Below are 26,691 nucleotides of genomic sequence, written 5' to 3'. Positions count from 1 at the left end.
ACAGCTGAGCAGGGATCCTGGGGTTTTCCTGCTCCGTGCCTGGTGAGCTGCCGTGCTGACTGTCAGTACCCCTGCAGTGGGCAGAGCTGCCCTGCTGTCAGTACACCTGCAGGTGGGCAGAGGTGGTGCCATCCTTCCAGCAGCGCAGCGTCTCCACGGTGACCGAGCGGCACAGGGGACATGTCTTCTCCCGGTCGAACCACAGGCACAGGCACTCCTCACAGAACACGTGCTGGGGACACAGGACTGTGTCTCAGGTTGGGAATGGGGGTGTGTGTTCTCTCCCCATCTGTCAGAGCTGGGGCAGCTCTCTGTTGTTCATGGGGCAGTTTTTTCTTTATCTCTCCCACAGCCAATCCTCCCTCCAGGAGATCTCTTCTGTTCATGGGCCATTAATTATTAATTATCTTCTGTTCATGGCCAGTGAGTGTCCCTGCATGGCTGAGAAAATTCCATCATCCCATGGGGAGAGGCTCTGCCCAGGGGAGGAGCCAAGCATTCCTACCTGGATACAATCTGACTTTGGCAACACCACAGCAGCCTTTGCCCACTGCATTCCCAGAGGAGCAGCTTTCTTCCCCCCTGCATTCCCAGAGGAAGCCCAGGCCCATCTCCATCAGCCCTGGAGCTTCAGAGGAAAACCCCACCCTTGTCCAGGATCCCTGCTCCAGCAGAAGCACAGCTGGCACTGCAGGAGGGCTGAGCCACCATGGGATGGGACTGCTGCCACCTCCCTGACCCACAGGCTGCCAGGCCTGCTCTGACTCTGGCAGTGGGTTTTTTTTTTTTTTGTTTGTACTATTGCATTTGTATTTTTAGTTTTCCTAGTAAAGAACTGTTATTCCTGCTCCCATATCTTTGCCTGAGAGCCCCTTAATTTCAAACTTATAATAATTCAGAGGCTTTACATTTACATTTTCCATTTCAGGGGAGGTTCCTGCCTTCCTCAGCAGACACCTGTCTGTTCAAACCAAGACACACCACCAGCAGGGAGGCAGCTGGTGCAGCTGGCACTCACAGGGTGTGGGAAATAAATCCCAGTTTGCCAAAGCTCTGGTTTTTAACAACAGCACTTGAAAGAAACATTCCAAAGGTCTACAACACCTGGGCTGACAGGGGAGCTGAGAGGGTTTTCCTCTACCATATCTCCCTCCTCAGTTCCCTACGTTACCTAAGTCCTCACTAAGCTCTAATAACCTCTTTCTTCCCCCTACTCCTTGCATTTGCTTTATTCTGCAGTCCCAGTTTCCCCTTTTCAGTAAATGTCAGTTTTCATCCTCTGGTTTCTGCACTGACCCCTCCCCGGATTCTCCCCAGCACACACCATCCAGTCCCAGACTGGGAGAGCAGGAAAAGGGCAAGGAGGGAGCACGAGGAGCTGTGAGAAGCTGGGAACTCCTCCACACATGAGGAGTCAGCAGAAATGTCACTCCTCAAATCCCAGCTCTGCCAAGCAGTTCCAAAAGCAGCTTCTCAGGGACTTCCAGCTTGGAAACATCTGCACAAGTGTTCACAGCAAGGCTAAGAGGCACCTTTGGTGCACAGGATGGCTTTCATTTGATAACCCTCTTATCAAGAGGGAGTTTTAAAGCTACCCAGCCCTCTCAAGGGGCAGGTAAAGCTCTGCTCACTCTAGCCCCAGGGTCTGCACTGCCCATTGCAGTCCCTGCCCCACAAGGCTGTGCCCATCCCACAGCCACGGTCACCCCCTCAGCTGCCACAACCCAGTGGTCACCAGGGCAGTAAAGATCCACCAGGAGCTGGATCAAGAGCCAGCAAAGAGCAAAGAGCTCCCAGGCTGGCTGTGCCTCTCCCCACTGCAGGAGCTCACTGAAGGAATGGCAGCAGGGGAGTTCTGGGGTCTTACCTGGCACAGAAGGATCAGAGGTTCCCTGAACTCTGCCTGGCAGATGGCACATATGTCTCCTGCCTCACTGCACTGCTGGCTCGTGGCACGGACTCCATAGGTCTGTCAGGGAGAGGTGGGGAAAAACAAACCCCACGTCAAAGGACTGGAAGGGGAAATGTGCACAAAGAGTGCTTTTCACCCCCAGATTCCCCACAGGGTGTCGTGTCACTGGGTGGGGAAGGGGGATCTGGGCACAGAGGAGTCTGGAGCTCTGCGCTCCCTGTCTGCCTCTCCCCTGGAGCTGACTCCATCTTTTAGGGCCTCCACTTGTGCAGCAAGGATAATGGAATTTAATGAGCTCAACAGGGAGCTGAGAGGATTAATTCAGCATCATTTGCAGGGGTGTTTAGATGGAGGGAAGGATTATTATTATTATTGGCAAGCAGGAGACAATAGAAGAAAGAGTAACAGCAGCTGTGCCCACAGGCTGCCCACTTCCCCTTTAGATACATGGAAGGTAAATGCTGCTTCTCTCGCTGTAACAAATTTAGGGGAAACAGAAACCTGCTGAGGGAAAATGACCAGCCCAAGCTCAGGGAATAAGTAAGATAAGTTCTAACTTTGATGCTCTACAGCCTTTGATTTACCCTTCTAAAATGTAAGTCACTGCAGCAGATCTAAATATCAGCCCTGTGGAATGCAGTGCCTGGGATAATTCCTGTGCACTGCAGGGTCTCTTTCAAAGTCACTGCACATCAGGCACCACAAAGTCCTTTCCACACTCTGCACTACAAAGTTTTGTCAGCTCCTTGCAGTTGGATTAATCCACATTACACAGAGCTTCCAATCAGACAGAACAGGAACCATCTCCCACCACAGCTGGGGCAGGGCAGATGTCAGAAAAGGTCCCTGACATCCCTGACAGGAGCACCCAGTTTGTCCAGCCATGGGCTAACACTGTTTTGTTCTGTGGTCCTGAGCAATTTTCAATTTTATCATTCAGCAGGAACAAGGTTCCACCTCTGGGACTGCTCCTCCACGTTTAACTCCTTACCTGGGGGGTGCAAAGGACCTTCAGTGCCTTCCTGACACTTCCCACACGGCCACAGATGTCAAAAGACTGCAAAAAACACATTCCATTTTAGATAATTTTCACAAAACCTCTGTGTGTGTGTGTGAGTCCAGAAACTCAGCAAACATTCTCCAAATGGATACTCAGAGGGGAAAAAGTAACAATGGTGCCAAAAAAGATTTCATGGTGATCATGAAATATGTAATAAATGGGAATTGACAGTGGGGAAGGGTGGCCAGAAAAGCTCTGGGAGCAGCTGACTGCAAAGTGGGGACTTCACAGGACACAGAGAGGGGCTGGCACCAGGCTGGGCTGGGGACAATTGTCCACCCCACTAAGCAGGGAAGGGCTAAAATGAACCCATTCCCACAGGGAAGGGAAGGGGAAAGGGGAAGGAGGAAAAGAAAATGAAAATAGCTTGAAAACCTAACCCAGTCCATCATCTCTCTCTTCCCTACCTGCTGGCAGAGCACAGGGAAAGCTCACTGAACTACAGAAGATGTGAAAAAGTGACAGTGCAAGGAGCAGCCCTGCCTCAGCTGGGGCTGGTGGCACAGCAGGAGCAGGCTGTCACCTGGGGCAGGGGAGGCTGTGATGCTGCAGAGCTGGAGCAGCACTGCAAAGGCACAGAGAGAGGAGTTGGCTTTCTGCTGTTGAAGTGTTTTTGGTGAGAGTGATTGAGTGGGCTCACTGCAGGGAATGCCAATGAGCTCATCCTGCAATGCATGGGAAGCAAATGCAGGCACCAGTAATGCTTCAGGCAGCACACACAGGGCTCCCAGGCTCCTTCCAGTAATGCTTCCACTCAGCAGCCACCACCTGGGGCTGCCCACTGCCTCAGACATCCCACCTCCTACCAAGGATGGCATCAGCCCTTTCTTTCCCAGTGCAATTCCCAGCTTTTCCTGCTTGCTGTGCTTACAGCATGACTCCAATGCCTTTGCTCCAATGTCTCCTCTCTCCCAGCCCATATTCCCCCCTCTGGAGGCCCCTGCACCCCCAAAAGCTGATTGTTTCAGAGGGCCAACACCCATTTCTCACCCATTTTTTTGTTGCTCCAGCCATCACTACACAACTGGGTCACACACAGGGAGTGCTGCTGCTCAGGACAGGCAAAAAGCCCAACCTGGATGCTCTGTGTGCAAACACCTGGGATTTCTCCACCAAAACCAGAGGCTCATGGCTCCACAGTGCAGACAGACACACCAGCACAGCTCCAAGCAGCCTCCTGGAAGTGCTCCTGCCCCTGGTGCAGGGGAAGGGGACGCAGCCCCAGCCGAGCCCTGGAGTTCTGCCAGGAGCACAGGAGCTCTCAGTGCCAAATTGGCTTCTGTGGTTTTTCTAATGTGGTTTGTGGCTTTGCTAATGTGGGCTCCTCTGGGGATATTTTCAGTGTCTCAGGCAAGGAGCTGGACCTGCAACTCTGGGGACTGGAAATGGGATGGGCACAGCCAGGGCTCTGTGCCTTGCTCTGGGAGAGGAGCTCCCTCTTTCCTTCCACTTCCAAGCAAAGTCTTGGTGTGCACAGGGCTGACCCTGGCCTGGACACAAACTTCCCAAAAGGCTTTTCCAATCTAGATCACACCAACAGCCTACAAAGGCTTCACAGGACAGGAACATCAAGTTAACCCCTAAGGAGCTGTTCCCACTTGTGCCAGGCCCTGGAGCCTCACGTGGGCTCTCCTCCCACAGCCCCTGCCCCTGGGCCCAGCAGCTCTAGTTAAGCTCAGCCCTGGAGGTCTCAGCTCATGGCTGAAATGCAAGGTGTAGCTGGGGGTGTGTGTTCTCTCCCCATCTGTCAGAGCTGGGGCAGCTCTCTGCTGTTCATGGGGCAGTTTTTTCTTTATCTCCTCCACAGCCAATCGTCCCTCCAGGAGATCTCTTCTGTTCATGGCCAGTGAGTGTCCCTGCATGGCTGAGAAAATTCCATCATCCCATGGGGAGAGGCTCCGCCCAGGGGGAGGAGCCAAGCATTCCTACCTGGATACAATCTGACTTTGGGAACACCAGAGCAGCCTTTGCCCACTGCATTCCCAGAGGAGCAGCTTTCTTCCCCACTGCATACCCAGAGGAAGCCCAGGCCCATCTCCAGCAGCCCTGGAGCTTCAGAGGAAAACCCCACCCTTGTGCAGGATCCCTGCTCCAGCAGAAGCACAGCTGGCACTGCAGGAGGGCTGAGCCACCATGGGATGGGACTGCTGCCACCTCCCTGACCCACAGGCTGCCAGGGCCTGTTCTCACTCTGTCAGTTTTGTTTTGTATTACTGCATTTTTATTTTACTTTTATTTTTTCCCTAATAAAGAACTGCTATTCCTATTCCCATATCTTTGCCTGAGAGCCCCTTAATTTCAAACTTATAATAATTCAGAGGGAGGGGGTTTACATTTTCTAGTTTAGGGGAGGCTCCTGCCTTCCTCAGAAGACACCTGACTTTCAAACCAAGACACTGAGCTGTGCTCTGAAGGTGCTGGTGTCCAGCTGAGCTGTGCCTTGCTCCAGATCCCCCTGCTCTGCACCCCCCAGCAGCTGGGGTGGCTCCTCATCCTCCCCCTGAGCCTGCCTCATTGCTGGGCTCTGCCCTGCAGTTGTTGGACTCTCTCTGACCCAGGCTGGGGAGGCCCTTTCCTGCCAGCTGCGGTTTTGAGCTTGGCTCCCCTTGCTCCAAGGAGCAGAATTCCCCACCTGCATCTTCCCACTCTGAGGGCTTCTCCAGGTATAAGAAATGGCACGTGGAACTGCATCCCTCCTCCACGTGTTGAGTTACTTTTGCAAGCGGGGAACAAGAAAGATCACTTGAAATCTGTTCTTGTCCACCTGTGGTCTGCACACCTGAGCTGCCAAGGCAGAGGGGCAGGGGGGGTGGATACTGCAGTGGCTCCAGGCAATGACACCTCTGAAAGGGCCACCAATCCTCCCCCCCAGCGCAGGGAGAGGAGCTGGGGCTGAGGGCTGTGCAGGGAGCTGCACTGGCCTCGTGTGCTCCTGTCCTGGCACTGCTTGCTCTGCTCCTGGCTGGGGCTCAGACCTGCTGTGACCACATCACTTCACTGGCCATGACCTCCTCTGCCTGATCGGCTCACAGGAACTGTAAAGCCCTCGACAGGAGGGGTTGCAGGACCCTGTTCCTGCACAATACTCAGTAATTCAGCATTGCTCTGCTCCTCTGAGCTGTTTCCAGCTTGGATATACTCTGTTCCTCATTTTTCAGTCTGGTCCTGCAGAGCCACAGGCACAGACAGAGGGATCTGGGATGGAGCAAGCCTGGCCCTTCTCAGAGGAGTGAACATCTGGTTTACCACAGTTTGCTTCAGCTACTGCTCTGCCCCTGGGCAGGGCTTAACACACACCAGGAAATACAATTATTTCTAGACCTGGGACTCCTCTGACTAAATCACACCTACTCATTTACAATTGTACCAACTTTGTGCTCTTATTTTTGAGGAAACATGAATTACTCCTGTCCATCACTTGTATCAGCCAGAGCAGGACCTAGAATGGGACCTGTTTTTTCCAGGCAGGACTTGGCTGCTGCTTTCTCTCCCTGCTGCACTCAGAGCTGTGAGTGGCAGAGGAAAGCTTAGACAGCCATGTGAGTGTCTGCAGCCTGCCTTTGTGTGACATCTGGAGGTGTGCAGCCAGCCAGCACTGCTCCCCCAGGACCAGCTCCCCTTCTCCTGCAGCCTCTGCAGAGAGGGATTAGCAGAGCAGCAATGACTTCATGAGTCTGATGCAACCCTGGGAGCAGGCTCAGATCCTCCCCCAGCCCAGCAATGCCCACATGCTGGGCAGCAAAATGCTCTGGCAGCTGAAGCACGCGGTGCTCCTGGGCAGGGACAGCCACAAGCAAAGGAGCATTTGTCCCTTCAGCTGTGCTGCTCCCTGCTCCTGCCCCCCCTGCTCCTGCCCCAGCTCCCAGGGAATGTTCAGGAGGTGGTGCTCACCTTGCAGAGGCTGTACATGATGATCAGGATGCCACCCAGGAAGTAACTGCTGGATGGATCATCCCCCATGATGTATTTGTACCACAGCTGGATGGGCACCAGGGAGCGGAACAGCTGGCTCAGCTCCTCAATAATCAGGTAAAACTTTCCCTGCAAGACAACCAGGCAAGTGAGACCATGATTATCATCAGCAAGTCAAAAGAAGAACATTTAATTTGGGCAGGGCTGGTGTTCACTGATCACTGCACTGTTAAATGGTGCAGAGACCTCACTCATGAGATGCAGCTTTCTCTGCAGCCCCTCAGCTCTGTGCCCAGAAAGGATAAATATCCCTTCATTCCTCCACAGGGCTCAGCTGAACACATGCAGAACAAGTCACTGAAGTATTCACTTGTTTTTTTTACCATCAACTTAAACTGGAAATTTGGAATCAATGAAATCTGCTATGCAGCATTTTGGAATTATAAACTTTAGAGCAGGTGATGGATAGGCAATAAATTGTGTGTCTGGACAATGCTGCAGAAAAACAAAGGTTAACATGGGATTAATATGATGAAAATTGTAGATATTATTATTAGTGAGAAAAGGAAAGCAAGTTAGATCTCTGACCTTACACCCCTTCTGAAGGTACAGGGATTGAATGTAAAGTGACCTCACTCTTCCTGACAACTTTTTAGGTAATCCCAAAGAATCAAATTAATTACCTTTGACAGCATCCCTCCCCTCCCCGTCAGGTGTGTGGGCAGTGCACAGATAAAAAGACTGGTGCTGAAAATTAAACCCGCAGGGCATTTAAAACTCAAAGGGACCAAACCTTCCCAAAGACCTCAAGGAAGGAAAGGTGGGGAGGGGGAAGTGTGCTGCTTGAACTGCTTCTCTCTCCAAAGAGACTCAAAGAATGGGCAACATCCTTTGTCAACCTTCACCAGAGCCTGAATAATTGTCTAATTTAGGGCCACCCCCAGTTTGTTTTGTCCCACGCTGTTTACAGGGACAGCTGGTGGCAAACTGAGCCCAGAAGGATGCTTAATCTGCAATGACATTATCTGGGCTGAAAGATTTGGGTTTGTCCTGTCAAAATCCTTTTATTTGCTAAGCTCCTGGAGAAGGGGAAATTCCCCTGGAATTTTGCTGTGTTGTCCCAGTTAGCTCTGTCATCAGTGATGTCATCGCAGGCCAATCACTAATTGCTGAGGTGGGGATGGGGATTGAGTCCTCGCAGCCGGGCTGGCAGCAGCCAGCGCCCTTCCCCGGGGGCTGCGATGAGATCACTCGCAGGCCATCCTGCAGCTCCCGGCAATGCAATCCTTCCCACAGCTCTGCACGCTCATGAGCTCATGTCCCGCGGGACGCGAGTGAGCTCACACCAGCGGCTGCTATCGGACCCGGCTGCTTCCCTGCCCCTGCCCATCCCATCCCATCCCCATCCCCATCCCCTTCCCCATCCCCATCCCCATCCCCATCCCACCCTATTCCCCTCCTTCTCCCCCTCCCCCTCCCTCTCCCTATCCCTATCCCCATCCCCATCCCATCCCCATCCCTATCCCCATCCCCATCCCTATCCCCATCCCATCCCTATCCTTATCCCTATCCCCATCCCATCCCACCCTATTCCCCTCCCCATCCCCATCCCATCCCCATCCCATCCCTATCCTTATCCCTATCCCCATCCCCATCCCATCCCTATCCCTATCCCTATCCCTATCCCTATCCCTATCCCCATCCCCATCCCACCCTATTCCCCTCCCCATCCCCATCCCATCCCTATCCCCATCCCATCCGAATCTCCATCCCATCCCTATCCCCATCCCCATCCCCCCCATTCCCCTCCCCATCCCCTCCCTATCCCCATCCTCACCCCCCCCCATTCCCCTCCCCATCCCCTCCCTATCCCCATCCCCATCCCCCCCATTCCCCTCCCCATCCCATCCATATCCCTATCCCCATCTTATCCCATCCCCCCCACCCCATCCCCATCCTATCCCATCCCCATTCCCATTCCCATCCCCATCCCCATTGCATCCCCGCTCCATCCCCTCCCCATCCCATCCATATCCCCATCCCCATCTTATCCCATCCCCCCACCCCATCCCCATTCCCATCCCCATTGCATCCCCGCTCCATCCCCTCCCCAGCCCGGGCAGCAGCAGCAGCAGCAGCCGCCCGGGGTCGGAACCGCCCCAATTTATTCAATTAGCACTCAGGCCTCTCCCCGCCCGGTGCTGCGATGCGATCATGGTTTATTTCGGGCGCTGCTGGGGCAGAAATGACAACGCTGTCACCGTGTCCCTCCACAGGGCTCTGATGAAAGCTCCCAGCAAGATAAAGGCAGCGAATTTTGCTTCCTGCAGCTCGTCCCTCCCAGCCGCCCCCCTCCATCGGTCCCTGCCGCTGGGCTGGGACAGGTCACCGCTTGCTGTCCCCTTGCATCAGCCAGAGCTGCTGCACCCAGCATCCCGGCTGGAACCCTGCTCCAGGCTTCTCCTGCTCACCACCTCGGAGCACCGAAAGCCCCGAGTGCACAGCGAGGTGTGAGGAAAGCTGGGGCAGCCCCAGGGCACAGCCAGGCTGTGGAGGTGGCAGTGGCAGCGAGTGACAAACTTCAGCATCCAACCACAACTCCTGCACCCTCCCCAGAGCTGCCATAACTCCCTTATCTTCAGTTTGCGGTGGTAACTGCAGGGTAGCAGGAGATTTTAGCAGCTAGAAACTTGCTGACAGCCTCCCAAGAGTGAAGTGATGTTTTAAGGGATGCACCCCTCCCTGCAGCCCCTTAGCAGCACCCACCTGACCAGTAAATGTTGGTAAGTTTAGAGTGATTCCAGCAGGGAGGGAGCAGTACAAGGGCAGCTGAGCATCACTTCAAGAGAACTAGAAATTTCAGACATCTCTGCACCATACCAGCCCCTTTTTCAAATGAGGAAAAGTGCCAGAAAATCAGAAATAATTCTACAAAGGGCTGATGCAGAATTGAGGCCCTCCTTCTGAGCCAGAAGCTTGGAAAATGAGGATTGTTCCCTACAATTTCAGCAGTAAAATGTAGATTTCTGATAGCAGCAACTTAGTGCAGACAGCACCCATCAGTGGGAAGCACACTCAAGATACCTGCCACTTCTCAGCTCTGTTATCTCTCAGCTATCTAGGTTACATTTTTCAAAGTCAAATCTTTGTCTCAAGCTGTATTTTATCTGAAAAATCCAGCTAAAATACATCAGCTTTTTTTTTTTTTTCCTTCAAGACTAGAACTGTGTGTTATACGAAGCACAAACATAATTATTTCTCCTGTGCATCCGATTTGGCACCACAGCAGAAATAAGGCAAGGTCTGTCTCTGTCAGGTGACTTTTCCTATGTCACAAAAACCTGTGTAAATCTGGGAATTTTCTCTGGAATGCAATGTAGAGAGACTGAAGAGCTCTCTAAGTTCAGCAGAATCTTTCTGGTGAGCTTGTGAGCCAGCCCCAGTGCAGGACTGGGCTGTGTGGGAGCTGAACTGCAGAGATTAAATAGGATATTACCTGGAATTAATGCTCCTGGTGAGGGTGGGGGTCGGGAACAGCAGAAAGCTCTGCTCTCATCAAGGGTTAAGCCTGCCCAAGAAGTGAGAGGGGCAGTGCTGGCCCTGCTTCCTCTGAGGGAGCGCTGCTGCTGCTGCTATCAAACACTTCATTAGCACACGTGGGGAAGGGCTGTGCTGGGATCTAATTTTAGCAGCTCTGCTGATGAGCCTCAGATACCACACGGTGAAATTTTGATTCCTTTTCTTCAGTGCTCAGTTAAAACCACAAGTCAATGACTTGTGTATCATCCCCCCATTTTCTGAACCTCCTTCACCACACAGAAATTCCATTTCTGTACTTCAAACCAAGCACTTCTTTCGAAAGAGGGGAATTCAGCATTTTCACACAATTGCACTTTCCCTTCTGTACATGCAGAGTTTCAGTCTGTACTGCACTGAAGGTTTTTGCATGGAATTTCTTGGTATTTTGTTACATCCTCACCACCTGATGGCAGATCTGCATCTGATCCTTTCCTGCCATTTCAGCTCTGCTCAGAGGAGCACATTCCTAGAATTTCTTCAGTCCCTTTACTACATCAGCACTACAGAAAACACTTCTAAAAACCCCCTTAATTTTCATGCTGCTGGCTGACCTCAGGGACAGCTTTTCTCTGCATTTTCTAAATGAGAACCTGAGACACAGAAAGACAAAGGCCAAGGCAAGGCTGTTTTGGTGTCCATGCTGAGGTGTTGGGATTAGACTTTTTATAAAGCACTTCATTTTCTAGATCACGTTACCATTAAAAGCTGAAGCCCTGACTTCAGTTTGCAGCTCTACCTGACTTCTCTAGACTCACACAGGAATTATTTGGCAAAGTAAAGGACAGGATTTAATTCTGCAGTGTAGCAACTCAACTTGAACTTGTAGAACGTTCTTCTCTTTGTTTCCTGCGAACTTTCCAGTTGCTGCAACAGCTTCTTCCAATCCCTCACCTTCATTCTTGGGGCATGGTGATGGAGAGAAGCCTCACAGAAAAGTAACATGGAACAGTGTAATTAAAAAATTGAATCCCAAGCTAGACACAGCAAAGGGGGCAGGTTGCAGCAGCAGAGGGAGTGCTAACTCCCCCAGGGCTCAGTGTGCAGTCTCCTTTGCCATAAGGCTCTGCCTCAGTGTGCCTCCCCGCAAGGAACAGAGGCACAGCAAGGATTGACACAGCCCAGTCAGAGTGGGGCATGCAAGAGAAGTGAGAGAAGTTGCAATGAGGCAACTGCAAGGTGTGATTAGCACTCGAGGGAAGCTCCAAGTCTCACTTGTTCTGCTGCCAGCAGCAGCATTAGGGGAAACATGCTTGAAAAAGCTTTGGAGTCCTGCTGGCAATTTGGATCAGAGGAGAGCAGGCTCTGCTGGGATTCCAGGTCATGGTGCCAATAGATCAAGTGTTGGGTAGGAGCAGTAAAACAGAGAAAACTCCCAGATTTACACAGTAAACAGCATTGTGGCATGGAGGATGCTGGTGAAAATCCATGCAGGACTAATGAGGAGTAATGTCAAGGTGGGACGAGAAGGGAAATTGAGAATTTTAGTTAGTGCACAGCACTTCTGAAAATCACATCTTTTGTATCTTAAATAGAAAGTTAAACTGGGAAAGCACTGAAGAGCAATGATTTTTAAAAAGTTCAGCAGCAGTGACTTGCAAAGCAAGTTGAGGGAGGGGGACAGAGGAGTCCCCACTCCTCAGTACCTGCTCTTATGCTTCGGTTAGTTTTTTTAATTTGTAAATAATAAATCCCACACTTCTGACCCTGGGACAGCACATCAGTCCCAGCAGCAGCAGGGAAAAGTCCTTGCAGAACATCCTGGAGTTCCTGTGGCTCAAGAGGACCCAAGCTCAGACTGCTGTCCATGAAGAGTGAATCTGTTTGTGAGTGAGCTCCCCCAAAGAGGAGCCAAGGTCAGAGAGGAGAGGGGAATGAGAGGATGGGCTGTCACCTGCCTGGGAACACCTCTTCAGCCACACTGCGAGGGAGGAGCAGGAATAAATTGCATATTGCACAGACAAGGACCAGCAACATCTTTGCCTGGGTATTTTTTATTCAATATCATCTATGAGCCAGCTCCCACTGAGGTTTTACTGCTTCTTTATTTTCAGAGGACACAAATACTCCAAGAGCCTTTTTTTTCCCCCTTAGGACAAAAAAAGGTGCAGTTTCAGAAGGAATATGAAAATTAATGTGCCAGGTTCCATAGCAGAACTGTACCCATCTATGACAGGAAATATGATGTACAACTGAAGAAGGTTTTTGGTCCAAGGTCCAAGTGCAGAACTTGAAATTGCTGCCACGTCCAGGCCAAGTTTTCTCTGACCAGAGTTGATGAGATGGTAGTTTAAAAATAAAAAGCACTAATAAAACAATCAACTGGAAAAAACCACCAAGCAAGTATTTTCAAAGCTGCAGTGAGGGGCCAATGTCAATGTTCTCCTTCTGCATTTTCACTCTCCTGGAAATGCAGTCCAGTCCCCTGTAACTTGGCTCTGCATTGAGCATGCAGAGAAAATCCTTACTTAGGGCCTTTCTTATGTATTAAAATGTCCACGGTATCTTTGTCCTCTGTAGGGATAGGGACACACAGATGCAAGAACTTGGGGTAACAGTTTCTTACAATCATATTTGGTTTGATTTTCTTTCTCCCTCCCCCCATGTTTCACTCACTTCTCCAGCTCAGATTGCTGATAACAACATGAGGAGGGGATGGGAAGCTTGCAGGCACCTGGGATTTCCTAAGTGAAATCTTTGGCAACTGTGCATTTTTATTATTTATTTCCTGATTTTGAATTCCACCCCCTTCAAGCTGTCATTCCTTAGCAGCGAAAATGAAAAGCTGCCCTTGATGTGTGCACAACAATGGAAGCCTCTGCAGGCCACATGGCTCCTGCAGTTTAATTTACTTTAATTCATTTTATATTGAACCAAATGATCTTATTTGCCTTTTTTAATGGAGAGCCTTCAGCCAAGCCCTCCCTTCCAAAGGAATGATGAGCTCAGCTGTTACTGAAACTTGTACCCAGCTCAGTGTCCCTGTCACAGCCTTGGGGGAGGAAGGGACACCTCCAGCACAGGTGGGATCCTCTGGAAACTCCACAGAGCTCTGGGATCAGTCTGATGCTGGGGTTACCTTCCTTTTCCTGCTTTTCTCTCCAATTCACAAGCTCTTCTTTCCCTGCATTCCAGCCTGACTGGAGTCTCACAGCCTCTCCTGGTGCCTCTCTTTACCAGGTTGGTTTGGAACCTGGGAAAGTCTGGGGTTATTTTGTCAAAATTTAAGTCTTCCTTCATTCTTTGGAGGAGTTGCTCTGAATTTCTGAGTTACTCAGGCTTGGAGAACTCTGGCTGGTTGTACCCTCACAATAAAGCAGCTTTCATGCTTCACACTTCAAGCACCCATGATGATGGGTTTTGCCTACTGTGCAATGACAAACTTTTTCTGTCCCTCAATTTTAGTTCCCTTTCTCTCAGTTAAAGCATAATCTGATGCTACAAATCACAGTAGTTTACAACAAAAATTGTCTTTCCTGTGATGGGCCATACTAGGAAAACATGACCCAGGTACTTTGGATGGGGGGGAACTGAGTGTTCTAACCCAGATTTTTCATGTGTTTACTTTCAAAATGAAAAGATGCATCAACTGATGTAAGCAGAGTTTAGTGCTATTCACTCTTGTCATTGATGATCTTGATGGAACAAAGTAATGTACAGCTGACACTAAACTGTAAGCACAACTGGAAAGAAGGATTACATTCCAAATTCATTTTGACAGACTGGAGAAATGGTCTAGAAAACAGGGAGGGAATGAAGACAGTCCAGAAGAGAATAATAAGATCTGGAATTAACAATCTCTGAGAAAATACTCAAAAAAAGTTGGAGTTCAGTCTACAGACAAGAGTGAGGGGAGACATAAAGACTGACAAATAAAAGCAAAAACCACACAGTTTTCAGAGAGGACCAGTATCCTGAGGAGCAGCAGGAAAAGCCAGGCTAGCTTTGCAAGTGCCTTTGAACATCCAAAATGAGGAAAATCCAAAGAGCCAGCTCAGAGGCTGAGCGCAGGATGATTAAAGTTCCCCACATCCCATCCAAGGGCAAGTTTTAGGATCTACTGCTGACTGCCAGTAGTTGAGGATTAAATCCCCCTGTGCTGAACTCCAGCCCTGAGAGTGCAGCAACCTCCTCTTCAGGCCCTCTACCAGGGGAGCAAGAGCCTGCTCTTCTGAGTAGTTACACTGGCACAAAACCTTCTCACTATATATAAATAGCCACCTTGAAAAAATCGAGCTCTACTGAGTTAAATTCATCTTTCTCCAGCAGCCTGTTACCATTAAGTGACAACTACCCAGAAGTTCATAAACTCCAAGCTGGCTTCAGGCAGAAATACTACTTGGAGGACATTGGGAGGAAGAGAATAACTTCGTATCTGGCAAGTGTTCAGAGAAAAAACTTGATAAAAATTTTGGTCAAAGGTAATGTGCATAAACTGCACTAGAAGTGTTCTAACTGAGCAAAAGGTTCCATTTAAATCCCTCACCTGTGCAGGCCAGGGGTCAGCAGGCTCAGGGAAGGAGCTCAGCTTTGTGATCACCAATTACCATTTCCATGGTGCCCTGTGGTTCTCCTGGAGTCCACCCATCCCAGTTTGACCTTGCTTAATTTGTTACATCAGATCTCATCCTTGGCTGGATTAAAGGCTGCAGAGTGGGGGAGAGAACCCCCAAACCAAGCCCAGATCTGGTGGTGGGTACCAGCAGTGCCAGGGGACAGCGAGACCATCCCCAATATCCTGGGACAAAAAGGGGCTTTAAAAAAGTGAGACACATTGCTCTCCAGAAAAAGGTATTAAAAATGAAGCATCTGTGCTCTGAGTCATTACAGGCCCTTGACAGATGTGATCCTACCAGCCTCTCACTGGAGCTGCAAATAAAGACCCCTTCTCTTTCTTCTCTCCTGACAAGGATTAATGAGTACTTGGGATGGCTCTCAGACAAGCAAGCAAAGGCTGTGAACCTTTTCCAGCACTGCCATTTATCTTGGGAAGACTATTCACATCACTTCTCCCTCCCTCCCCAGCCAGGATTATGCTCTGACCCAGCACATTAATCTCCCAAAATATAATAATAATAATAGAGGAAGGGGAAAAAAAAAAGCTGGACAATTGCCAGAAATAAATTAATAACCATCTCAGATAGCCCTGCTGTGCAGGAACAAACTGCTCAACTCCCCTGCCACCCATGTCATTTCTAAGCAAAACTATTCCCAGTTTAGAGACCCCCTGAAGTGCCCTGCCTGAGACTTTCAGCAATTACTGCTGGTACCTTGCATCTACAGAGTGCCTTTCATCCCAACAGCTGCCAGAGGTTTCTTTGCTGAATGCAAATAATACACATTGCTACATCTGCCCCTGAAATGGGGACACTACTGAGTGGAAGAAGAGGCAGTATGAGAGACATGTAAAATAAAAACATATCAAAAGGTGTTTTGAGTGAGAGAGAAAATTTTAAAAGTTAGGCTTAGTCAACATGTGGTTGCATAAACATTTAAATATGTGAAGCATTTAATTAATTTTTTTTTCTCCCATGGTTAGAACTGGTGCTGTCTTTTGTGGCTTCAGTTTAACCCAGTTACTTCTTTGACCCAAGTGGGAAGCCAAAGAGACAAATACTTGCAATTTCTTCCCAGGAAATGAAGAGGTTCCTGCTTCAGAAATATGAATTTACAGAGATTACTCAGAAAACAAGACTTAATGAGAAAAGCAGTTATCTGGCTGCTAGCACTGATTCCTCCTCAAGCAATGCTCACCTCACCTCGCTGGACTTTAATCACTGCTGGTGGTACCAAACCCTTGCTCAGGTCTGTGATGGCTCAAAAACCACCCCTTGATCCCAAATGACCTTCTGCCAAAGGTTTAGCAACAGATTTTAATGGTTTTATTCTTCCATCCATATTTGGCACTGGCACAGGGTGCCCAGAGCAGCTGTGGCTGTCCCTGGATCCCTGGCAGTGTCCCAGGCCAGGCTGGAGGGGCTTGGAGCAGCCTGGGACAGTGGAAGGTGTCCATGCCCAGGGCAGGGGGGCACTGGGTGGGATTTAAGGTCTCTTCCAACCCAAACCATGCCCTGATTCTCTGGTTCCATGCTGCAAACGTGTGGTAAAGGCATCAGAGTATCAAAGACAAAGGTGTGTGCCTCAAGAAGAGTCTCCTACCTTTGACTTGACAGCGAGGATGATCTTGGGCAGGGCCACGACGAGGCATTTCAGGGCAATGGTGAGGTACTTCAGCACAAAGTCTGCAATGCCCACAATCCACATCAGGTCAAAAAAGTCCAGCCTGTCCAGGTTGGGTTTCAGGAATATAAGGCTGAAAGAGACACCAAAGCTCAAACACCACTGAGGAGAAGCTTGCTCAAGCTCCTTGTATCCACTGCTGGCTAGAGAGAGCCCAGGAAGTCCCCTGAACTTCAGGGAAGTTCTCAAGGACAAGAGGAGAAGGACACACAAATCAGGTCTGGGCTTCCTCTGGGCCTCCTGACTTCGCTCTTGCCCACTTCTACAGGGGTCAGCAGGTTTGCCCACTGTCACAAAGCAGAGCCCAAACACCCATAAAGTCTGTTTGGAATACAGCAGACTCCATAACCTGCCTTTCCCACTGCCTTGCGTGCTGACAGTGCCCTCAGTGCACAGCGTGGGATCTGGGTGTCACAGCCTGTCCTGGCAAGTCCTGCTCAGGACAGTTCTGCTTCCCTGGGCAAGGGAACACCCCCACAGCCCCTGAGGCTGCTCTGCCACAGGGGCACAGTCCCCAAACCTACTGGGCACATCAAACAAAGTGGTGACACAGGAAACTCTGCACCAGCCACGGCAGAAAGGTGAGAACTTCACACGTGTCCTGCTCTGACAGTGGCCACTGCCTGAAGCACAACAAGAGCTGGGCTCTGTTAATACTGTTACCTGACCCAAAGATCCAAAAATTAAAGCCCCTTACATAATGTCATTTACTGGACTGAACATTTGCTGTTTAAAAGAGTGGAGTCTGGGACAGCAGAATTCCACCCAGCAATGGGCAGAAGCTACTGGCCTGAGCAATAATGAGAACTAGACCCTACTCAGGCTGGAAAAACAGGATTCATCTTCAGGGTATTTACCTGCCAAAGCCTCATGGTAGAAAGCAAAAACTTAACAGTAAAAAAAAAAAAAAAAAAAAAAAAAAAGCAAAAAAGCAAAGTAAAGTAACTAACCCAAAATGAAAAGCCTGAACATGAATTTAAAATACTCACAACACTGGCACAGCACAACAGGTAAAATTACACCCTAAAAACAGAAACAGAATCAGAGACTTTACTACTATTCATGCACTAGAAACAAGAAAAAAATCAGGAAATGAAAAATGAAAGAAATAAACAAAACTGAAGCAGACATTTCTAATTTGACAAGCCTGGCTTGTGGATAGCCCCAGGTCTGGCAAGCAAGAGACACAGCACGTGAGCATGACACCACTGCAGCACTCACAGGAACAGGGCTTTTCCTGGAGCTGTGGCCCAGCCTGCCCACTGGTAATAAACCACACTCTAAACTGTCAGTAATATGGCCCCAAATTGCTAAAACCCCTTTATTTTAGATGATTTAGCCTTTATTTTGAACTAGTCCCATTCATGCTTTTAACCTTGGCCACCTTCTTAGAGACACCCTGTTACCCTGTGAGGCAAACAGATTTCACTTCCACATCTTTCTGCCATTCCTGTTCCTGCCTTTCCACTCCCTCCCACAAGCTCCATCCAGACAATCCCATGGCCTGGCCTCTCCCATTCAGCCCCACATTCAAACCTTCTCAGCTCTCCCCCTTTCTCTGCTTCCTACCTGTGATTATTCCTGTCTGCTTTAACATGAACTTGTGAACCAAATGCATGAGCAGAAACCTTTCTGTATTTGAGAACTAACTCAGTCAGGATTTGAAAGGCAAGGCTATCTTAATTATTACCTCAGATCCAAGTGCCCTGAGAACACTGGAGTAAAACTGCTGTTTCATCTCCTGTCCTACACTCCAATCTAGATAGACTGAAGAGGAAAATCACTGGGTCAGTTCCTCATCCGCCTCTGACACCTGCACTTGATATTCAGCTGCAGTGGTCACAATGGGAATTCAGAGGTCATTTTTGGAAAGGATCCACCCTGCTTTGACACCATCACACCCTGGCCCAGTTATACACTGCTCATGTCCTTTATTGACAGGAGCATAATCCACTGGTAAGGGGCACACACATTCTTTTCCTGCACTGGAAGGTATTACAAAGATGTAACAAAGACAGCAGATCCTTTAGGGACACACAGTTCCTCCCACAGTGTGGGGGAGAAGTGGGCTTCCCTCTTTTCCTCCCCAGCAAATTATTACCTGCTCCCATCCCGTTCAATGTAGATTTTGCTCACCTGTTGTAAAGCTGCTGAGAGCTGAATGTGTAAAGCAAGTACAGGGTGTTTCCAGTGAGAAAGGCCAGGATCCAGAAGACAACCAGCACTGATCTCTTCTCCTGGGCAAGGAAAAGGAGCAGAGTTATTTCAGCTCGAAATCTCAAGACTTGAGCTGAGCCTTCAACTGCTGAAAAATCCAACCCAGGGGATGCAAATATGTAACAAAGTGTTCAGTAACTAGCTTATTTACACAGGACTAAGTAGTCTGTAAGGTAAAGACATCTATAAACAGAAGCAGAAATGCTTCTCACTCATGTAACTTTTTCAATGGAAATTAATTGAAATAAGCTGGTGAAAATGACAGAATTACTTGCAGAATGCATCTTCAAAGTTGGGATCTTTCTTGGGACACCTAAAATCCCCTGAGATTTAAAAAGCAGTATGACAAACAGATTTTAAAAAATCCATTCTACCTATTGTCTTAAATTCTGAGCTGCCACCTGGCTGGAGTGACAATGCATCAAAGAGGTGTTTTATAAATAGACCCAAGGCTCAGCTAAATCAAATATACCCCTCCACTACCTGCACCACATCTGGGTGCTATCCTAAAGCATGGTGGCTCTGGAACATTCATTTTTGATTGAACAAATATTTAAAGGTCAAAAGAAGTGGAAATGTTGCATTTTAACATATATGGAAAGTTACAGACAAGCTGAATGGCAGAAGACACTGTCCTGGTCTTGGCCCTTGGTAACTTTGGGGAGTAAATTTTATTCCTGAGAGGAAAACACCCACCATTTTTCTTGCGGGCTGATTTATTAAGAAAGGAGGTCTCTGTAGCTGTTCAACAGCCAGGCCTGTTGTGCTGAGATTTAAAGGAGGCAGATCAAGGGGCACTGCTGGAAGGCCAAAGGTGCAGAGTGCAAGGCAGCAGCAATCTGTTATTGGGCTGTGCCATTCATCTGTTCACTCAGTGCTGCATCACACTGACTCCACTGCTGCTGGCAGATACAAGCATGCACTTGTGCCACCCAGGTAATTTTGACAAAAAAAGGAATTCTAGCCTTGTGCTTTTAGTGCTGTTGAACTGTTTTCCTAACACAGAAGATCAGAAGACCTGAAAAGATCTGCTGCTTTCTTTACATTCTAAGCATACCAATGCCCAGAGCATTATAAAGCTACTAGCAAGCAAAACATCTATGAAATCTTTCAGCTGAACATCTCAAATCATTAACTAAATGCTAATAAGCTAAATCTCATCATTAATAAGTCAAACAGGCTTCAGCACCTCTGCTGTACATGATGGGAAACCAAGGTGCAGAGAAGTGCTGGAATAGGCAATGCCAGGCAGAGGGAGATGCAGATCACAACATCCCTGACCTGTCCTCTATGTGTTTTATTACACCCCATTTCACAAAAAAGCAGGACAGAGACTTTGGGAGAGCATCAGTGGGGAGAGGCAGGAAGGAGAAGACAGATCTGTGCACATATGAATGCATTCAGCCCTACACTGCAATCAAAGGTTCATCACAGATGCTATTTTGTGCATGGAAAATTATGTTTGCTGGGAACAGAAGTGCTGGAATCCAAAATGCAGGGAATTCTCAGAACCTTGGCTAAACTTTGTTAGCCTGTAAGCCAAAGCTTAGAATTAAACACAGGATTTGATTTGAGACTTTGGAAAAGGCTTCCAAATTTAGGTGCTAGAAGCAAGAATGTGGATTTATAGCTTGAAGCAGAGACACATTAAGCGGAGGAAGGTTTAGAGTTTCAGAGTTTAAGATCTAGAAAAAATAAAAGTAGTTACAAGGGTAAACAAGAAGTTTAGAATGCAGTACTGTAGGTTTGTGTGTCATAACATGATTAGCTAAGAAAGCTTACACTGTAGCATGAGTCCATAAGATGAAAGGACTGAGTCAAAAACATAAATATCCTTGTTAGCAGTGTTTTATTGGTCAATAAATCCTTAAAAGGTCTTGTAGCTAGTGGTCTGGGACCTTCTGAACCATGCAATGAAGATGTGAGCCTAACTCAGCCTTCCTGCCTATGCAGAAAATAAGAAAATAAATCACATCATCTTAAAAACTCAGAGGTCCTGTCTCTAACTCATTGAAAACTCCTTCAAAAGTCCCCATACAGAAGAAGGCAAAATGCCAGACTCACCTTCAGAGCCACCTGTTCTCGGAGCGTGGAGTTGGCGTAGGCAAAGGTGCTGGCCATGCCAATGCACACAGCAATTCCTGCAGGGAAAGGCTCTGTCAGGGACAAACTGCTGATGCTGTTTGACTTGATTTCACACCCAGCACCCTACCTGCAAGACAGGAGTCTCATCCCTCTGAACCCCTCTGTGCTACACAGGTATCTTTGCTGTCAGCAACGTAAGCTCTCCCCATCTCTCCTAGGGAGAGCTCTGAGGGAGAAGCCTTGGTGACATCCTCAGCCTCACAGGAATGTCAGGGAGAAATCAGGAAAAGGAACAGTACTGGTCAGGACAGGAAACAGATGGATCTGACCCAGATGAAAACAGCTTGGACTGAAAGTTATGGGGAATTTATCACATGCATTATCCCATGCATTTGAGCACGCTCCCTTCATGCTAGACTCCGTCTGGACACTGCCACATGGATAAATGTATCAGACATCAGAGCCTGATAGAGCCTCCCAACCACCCTCTAATCACAGCTCAAAAAGCTTTGACAAATGCTCACCAAGCTTGTGCTGGAAGCAAACTTTAGCCAGGAGGATCAAGATGAAGGGAAGTCCCTTCTGCAGCCACCCAACCACAGCTTTGAGCTCCGAAAGAGCCGGGGCCGGGGTTCCGGCCTGTTCCTCGGTGCCCTCCTCGGCGTGCCCGTGCCGGTCGCCCCCGGCCATGTGCAGCAGCGAGGAGCCGCGGTGGTGGCCGTGCTGGAAGTGGTGGGCAGGGGCCCGGTGGTGGAACGGGGCCCCCTCGGCCCGGCCGGCCCCCTCGTCCCTCGGGGCCGGCATCTGGATGAACACTTCTCCCCCTCCGGCCGCCGAGCCCAGCACCAGCCCCGCCGGGAAGGGCGCGGAGGCGATGGAGGCCGCGGGGATGCCGGCCAGCCCCGAGAAGAGCTGCTGAGGGGAGGCGGCCTCGGCCTTGAGGCTCTCGAACACTCCGCTCTCGTCCACGCTGGCCTCCGAGCTCAGCGTCTGGCTCCGGCTCCTGCAGCGGGCACACACGCCAGGGACTCGGTCAACAGGGCTTCACAGCGCTGGGTGCTGCTCCAGCCCAGCCCCGAGCGCAGCGAGTCCTCCACAGCCTCTGCCGATGGCTACGGCTCTGCGCACAAACCACCGAGGGCACGGGGCTGCTGAGGAACGCGGCTTGAGCCGTCCATTTTCCAGCACCAGCCTCATCTCATGGTTGTGACAATGGGAAGATGCCAGCAGCTCGTGTTCTCGGCAGCAGCAAAGAACTCACTTAAAGGTTTTTTGACTAATCACATCAAGCAAAAGCATACTGGCAGTAGTTCTATCCAACCACTGTAAGCACACGTACCTTTGGTTAAAACAGTGCTCGCTTATTTCCAATACAATACCCACTTGTAAGCCTTAAAACACAATGCACAGAGCTCCATTATTAAGCTTAGAACTTCCTAACACCTATTACATATACTTTTGCTAGGTATACTTTTCTGTAGCTTAGGGATTTATTCTGGCCAAGCGTTAGTACACTGACCATTGTTCTATTTGTCCTTACTTTCTACATTTCATTTAACTTTTTTGCTGACAAACCTTATGGCTACTGCTTAGCTCTGATCGCAGTTCTGCTGTCTCTGAGGCCTGCCTTTCGCAGCTTTCCCAAAATCCTGATTTTAAGGATTCCCACACTCCCAGAACACCAAGCTCTCCAGATGTTCTTCCCTGTATTTTCTGTCGGGAAGTCACAGCTGCAGAACTGGAGGCCAGTAACCAGATCAGAGAACCTCTCCAGACCTGACCAGAACACATCAGCTCCCTCACCAAGGAATGAAGCTCCCAAACACCCTGCTTGCTTTTGGAAATAAACAAAGAAATAATACATCCAGTTCCAAATCTAGGATCTTCTATAATGATTTGAGTGTTTAAAGAAAAACATACAGAACCTCATGGAACCTGACACAGCACCACCAAGTCAAGTCATACTATAAACAAACAAATTACCCAAGCTAACTCAAAGCAATGACCTACCCCCAAAATCCTCTGTCTTTATTTTGGGACAATCACTACCTGCCCACTGATGAATTGCACCAGAAGAGACAGAATCACCAGGGGAAGAGAAGTGTTGAAAGCTGCTTTGTGTGTCCCTGACCTAACACAAAAGTGAAGGATGTGCTCATGGGTTCAGATAAACTATTTTCTTTTTATATTTTTGGCAAATTGGGCATGGATGTACCCAAATTACTGGGCAGAACTGATTCTGGCACTGACTCTTTCCTAAGCATGTAGGACTACAGCCAGATTCCAAAAAGAAAATCTAAACACCTTTTTCCTAACAGCAAAATCAACAGGTTTTTTTTTTTTTTCTTCACTAGAAGTCGATACAAGGAAAGTTTAGGTGAAAGGGAACAATGCAGGTAACAAGTAGAATGATCACCAGGCAGTAAATGCCTGACAGACAGCAAACACTTCTCTAACCTGCAAAAGGAGAGTAAACAAATAAACCTCAGCAAGAGGCAAAGCCCACAAGTAAGGTGTGTTGCAGAGCTTTGGTCTCTCCTGATTTGAGTCCTGGGAGATCTCTGACTTTAGGAACAGCAGTTACAAGTTGAGACTGCACACACAGGGCCCTCAGCCCTCTCTCCCCCATGGGTTCCAAAGCCTCCCCAGGGCACAGAGCTCTGCCTTTCACCTCCCTCTGGAGACACCCTCAAACCTCTCTGGCCAAACCTTCCCACTAAGCAAACTCCTAATGAGGCTTTTTCTAGCTGCACCCCATTCCCACTGCATCTCCACGGGCTCCTGCAAGGAATCCAGTCAACAAGACATTGCACACCTTGGTCTGGCCCAAAATATTCATCAGGCAGGCCTTTAAATTCACACCTAACATTAGAACTCAGGGATGTACACACAGCTTATGGCTGGGAATGTAACAAAAAGCTGGGAGGAACCCAGTGCTACAAATAAAGACACAGTTATCCTTTGGAATAATATTACCAGGATACACGAGTGTGCTTTCAGCAGGAAGGAATTAATCGGTGACATATTTATAAACAAACAAGGGGTTTTTGTTGAAATTGTGAGGCTGCTGAAGTTAACAGAAGTGAAGACCAGTGGCAACAGCATTTCCTTCTACAGTTAGAAAAACTTCACACTATGTTCCTGACTATGTATTTACCCTGTTAAAAATCAGAAGCATCATGCAGAAAAAAAACTGAAGATGGCTTTCTTTCCCCTGATATTAAGAATGGTACCATGTTAGCAATGGCCATGACATAAGGCTTCAACTCTAATTGCAAAACCACTATAGAAAATAAAATATTTACTAATGATCTTTCACTTATAATCTCAGCTCAAACAGAGCAATGACATTTGTTAGTTCCATCTTTGTCTTGGAGTAATTAGATTAGTTTCTTCTTCAGGAATAAAAATTTTAAAAAAGTCATACCCTAACTCTGGGAAAGCACCAGGGAATATTTACTACTAGAGCAACAACAGTGGCAAGGCTCCCTTGCTGATGTTATAATTACAGAAACAAATTAGAGGTACTCTACATACTCACATACATGAAGATAGACAGACTCTGGGGAGATGCAAAGGGTCACCCAAACTCTTTATAAAACACTAAGTCAGAGTAGCTGGGAGCTTCAGACCAGCAGACTTTTTAAACACCTCAGGAAGAGAAGTGTAAATGGTTCCTGCTCACACAGGTCCATCCTTGCACGCTGACAGTGCTCAGGGTCCCCACAGGACTGGGCCATGAATCCAACCCCTCCTCCAAGCTCCACCATCCTGCCCATGCTCAGCCAGCTGTCTGCCAGCTGTGCCATCCTGGATCACCCTGAAACACTGTGGCTGGCAGCAATCAGTGAGTGACAGCAAGAGAAAAGTAAACTTGTCTCTAGAATCCCCAGACTTGAGCAGAGAGCCCGGCCACACCACACACACATGAATTTGACTTTCTCAATTTTGAGCTTTCATCTTCTAAAACACCTCCTACTCCTAAATCAGAACGCTCCTCTTGGGAGAGGAACATGGAGGGAAGAAGAAGGGCAAGGATTTACCTTTCAGGAGGCACGGTGTCCGTGTTGCTGCTGTGCCGCCTCTGCATTTTCCTCAAAACCCTAAAACACAACACGCTCAACATGAACCCTGTGGCTCAGCAAATCCCAGAGTGGCTACTGGCACAGGCCCTGGGGGCAGAGGGCTGTGGGACCCGCTCAGCTGGGGACATGGCTGGCAGCAATCATTTCCTTCTGCGGCAGAGCACCTCGAGCTGCCATTTGTTTCTCAGTACACTTGGAGAGACAGCTCTGAATGGCAAACGGGGGCACACAGGTGTCCAGGCTGGGCAGGAATCACTCAGGTCCCCTCCTGCAGGAAGTGGCAGTCACCAGGAGGGATGGCATGTCCTGCCAAGGAACAAGGGGACACCTAACAGTGGCTCTCGATGTGACACGTGACTCAACAGCCTCTTGGGAAATCAGATCCAGTCTTCTTTTCCTGCAGGAACTTGCTCTGCAAAGCAAAACTGAGAGGGAAGAAGAAAAAGAAAATGTATAAACATTTTAATGAAAAAAAACACAGTTATCTCATGACAATATTCTTTTAAACCAGCAACTCATTCATTTTAATCTACAGAAATACCATTTGCAAAGTCTGGACAACAGGCCCAGAGTACAATAGCTACTTAATAAAATGTAAAGACTAAGATCTAAATACTCTAATATAAAAAGTTCTAACATTATTAATAACACACGACAATATACACATAGATGTGCAGCCCATGTGTAAAGGCACAATGGCTCTGGGAAGGTTTGCCAGCTGTCTCAAAGCACAGTACCTGAAGAGCAGCTTTATCCAGAGGTGAAAGGTGCCACACTGGCAGAGATGGAAGCCCAGGAGCATGCAGACATTCACAGATGGAGCACCTCAGACAGTCCAGATTTCAGACTCATCCCAGGTCCTCCCTCCCAGCCAGTGACTGTCAGCACCTGGCTCCAGTGCTCAAACAGGCCCACCTGGAAGAAGCACACACAGAGTAATTTTCAGCACAGCACGAAGAGTTTTACCCCTCCACCTCCCTGGGAAAGGCAGAGAGGTGCAGGAACCCTCGGTGCTTCAAGCCCTGCCCATGTGCAGGACCCAGCAAAGCTGTTTTCCTCTGGGACTGACACCTGCAGTCCTGCTTCCCACACAGGCACTCCCTGGGAGTGCTCCCAGAGCTGTACTCTGCCTTCACTGTGTGCATACACAGCTTTTATCACACACACACACACACACACACACACGGGTGCGTCTGTAATAAATACAGACATCAGTGTATTTATACATACATGCACTTGTATCACAGAACATATCACACACACAGAGCACAATATAGATTTTATATATCTGTCTGTACATACATATACGTACAAATGCCTATACATACATGTATGTATATACATATATACATATCTATATACATATTTATGTGTTTACACACATATATACACATACAGAGATGTATAGGTATAGATCTGTTAATGTATACCTACATACCCATCTATTAACAATCCTACACATATACATATATATGCATATATACACACATATATACACATATATATACAGACATATCTATTAACACAGTTCTGAACATACACATACATATACACATCTATATATACACAGCACACATATATAGATATGCACAGATACACATCCA

The 26,691-nt window shown here is 48.5% G+C and overlaps 1 protein-coding gene across 1 annotated transcript; it reads right to left on the bottom strand.

The window, feature by feature from the left end:
* Window positions 1–25,997, bottom strand: RNFT2 (ring finger protein, transmembrane 2). Its single transcript, XM_068209140.1, has 11 exons — window positions 25,825–25,997; window positions 25,046–25,512; window positions 21,527–22,005; window positions 20,982–21,058; window positions 18,837–18,937; window positions 16,620–16,773; window positions 6,864–7,013; window positions 2,904–2,969; window positions 1,868–1,969; window positions 92–232; window positions 1–52 (listed from the first exon to the last, which is right to left on the bottom strand). Exons 2-10 carry the CDS (start codon window positions 25,126–25,128, stop codon window positions 98–100), a joined length of 1,347 nt encoding a protein of 448 aa, XP_068065241.1. The 5' UTR covers window positions 25,129–25,512; window positions 25,825–25,997; the 3' UTR covers window positions 1–52; window positions 92–97.
* Between the last annotated feature and the right edge of the window lie 694 nt (window positions 25,998–26,691).

Source organism: Anomalospiza imberbis, chromosome 18 (assembly GCF_031753505.1).
Source record: "Anomalospiza imberbis isolate Cuckoo-Finch-1a 21T00152 chromosome 18, ASM3175350v1, whole genome shotgun sequence".
NCBI classification, from domain to species: Eukaryota; Metazoa; Chordata; class Aves; order Passeriformes; family Viduidae; genus Anomalospiza; species Anomalospiza imberbis.
The sequence above is the reverse complement of the archived record's forward strand: the minus strand, read 5'-3'. Positions and strand labels throughout refer to the sequence as shown.

Excerpts from the sequence above, each read along its gene's own strand:
- RNFT2 (XM_068209140.1), bottom strand. The coding sequence starts at position 25,128 with ATGTTGAGCGTGTTGTGTTTTAGGGTTTTGAGGAAAATGCAGAGGCGG. Across the intron at positions 16,774-18,836 it reads TCTCAGCAGCTTTACAACAG|CCTTATATTCCTGAAACCCA; the intron begins GTGAGCAAAATC and ends TGTCTCTTTCAG. Across the intron at positions 2,970-6,863 it reads TCATGTACAGCCTCTGCAAG|TCTTTTGACATCTGTGGCCG; the intron begins GTGAGCACCACC and ends TGTTTTTTGCAG.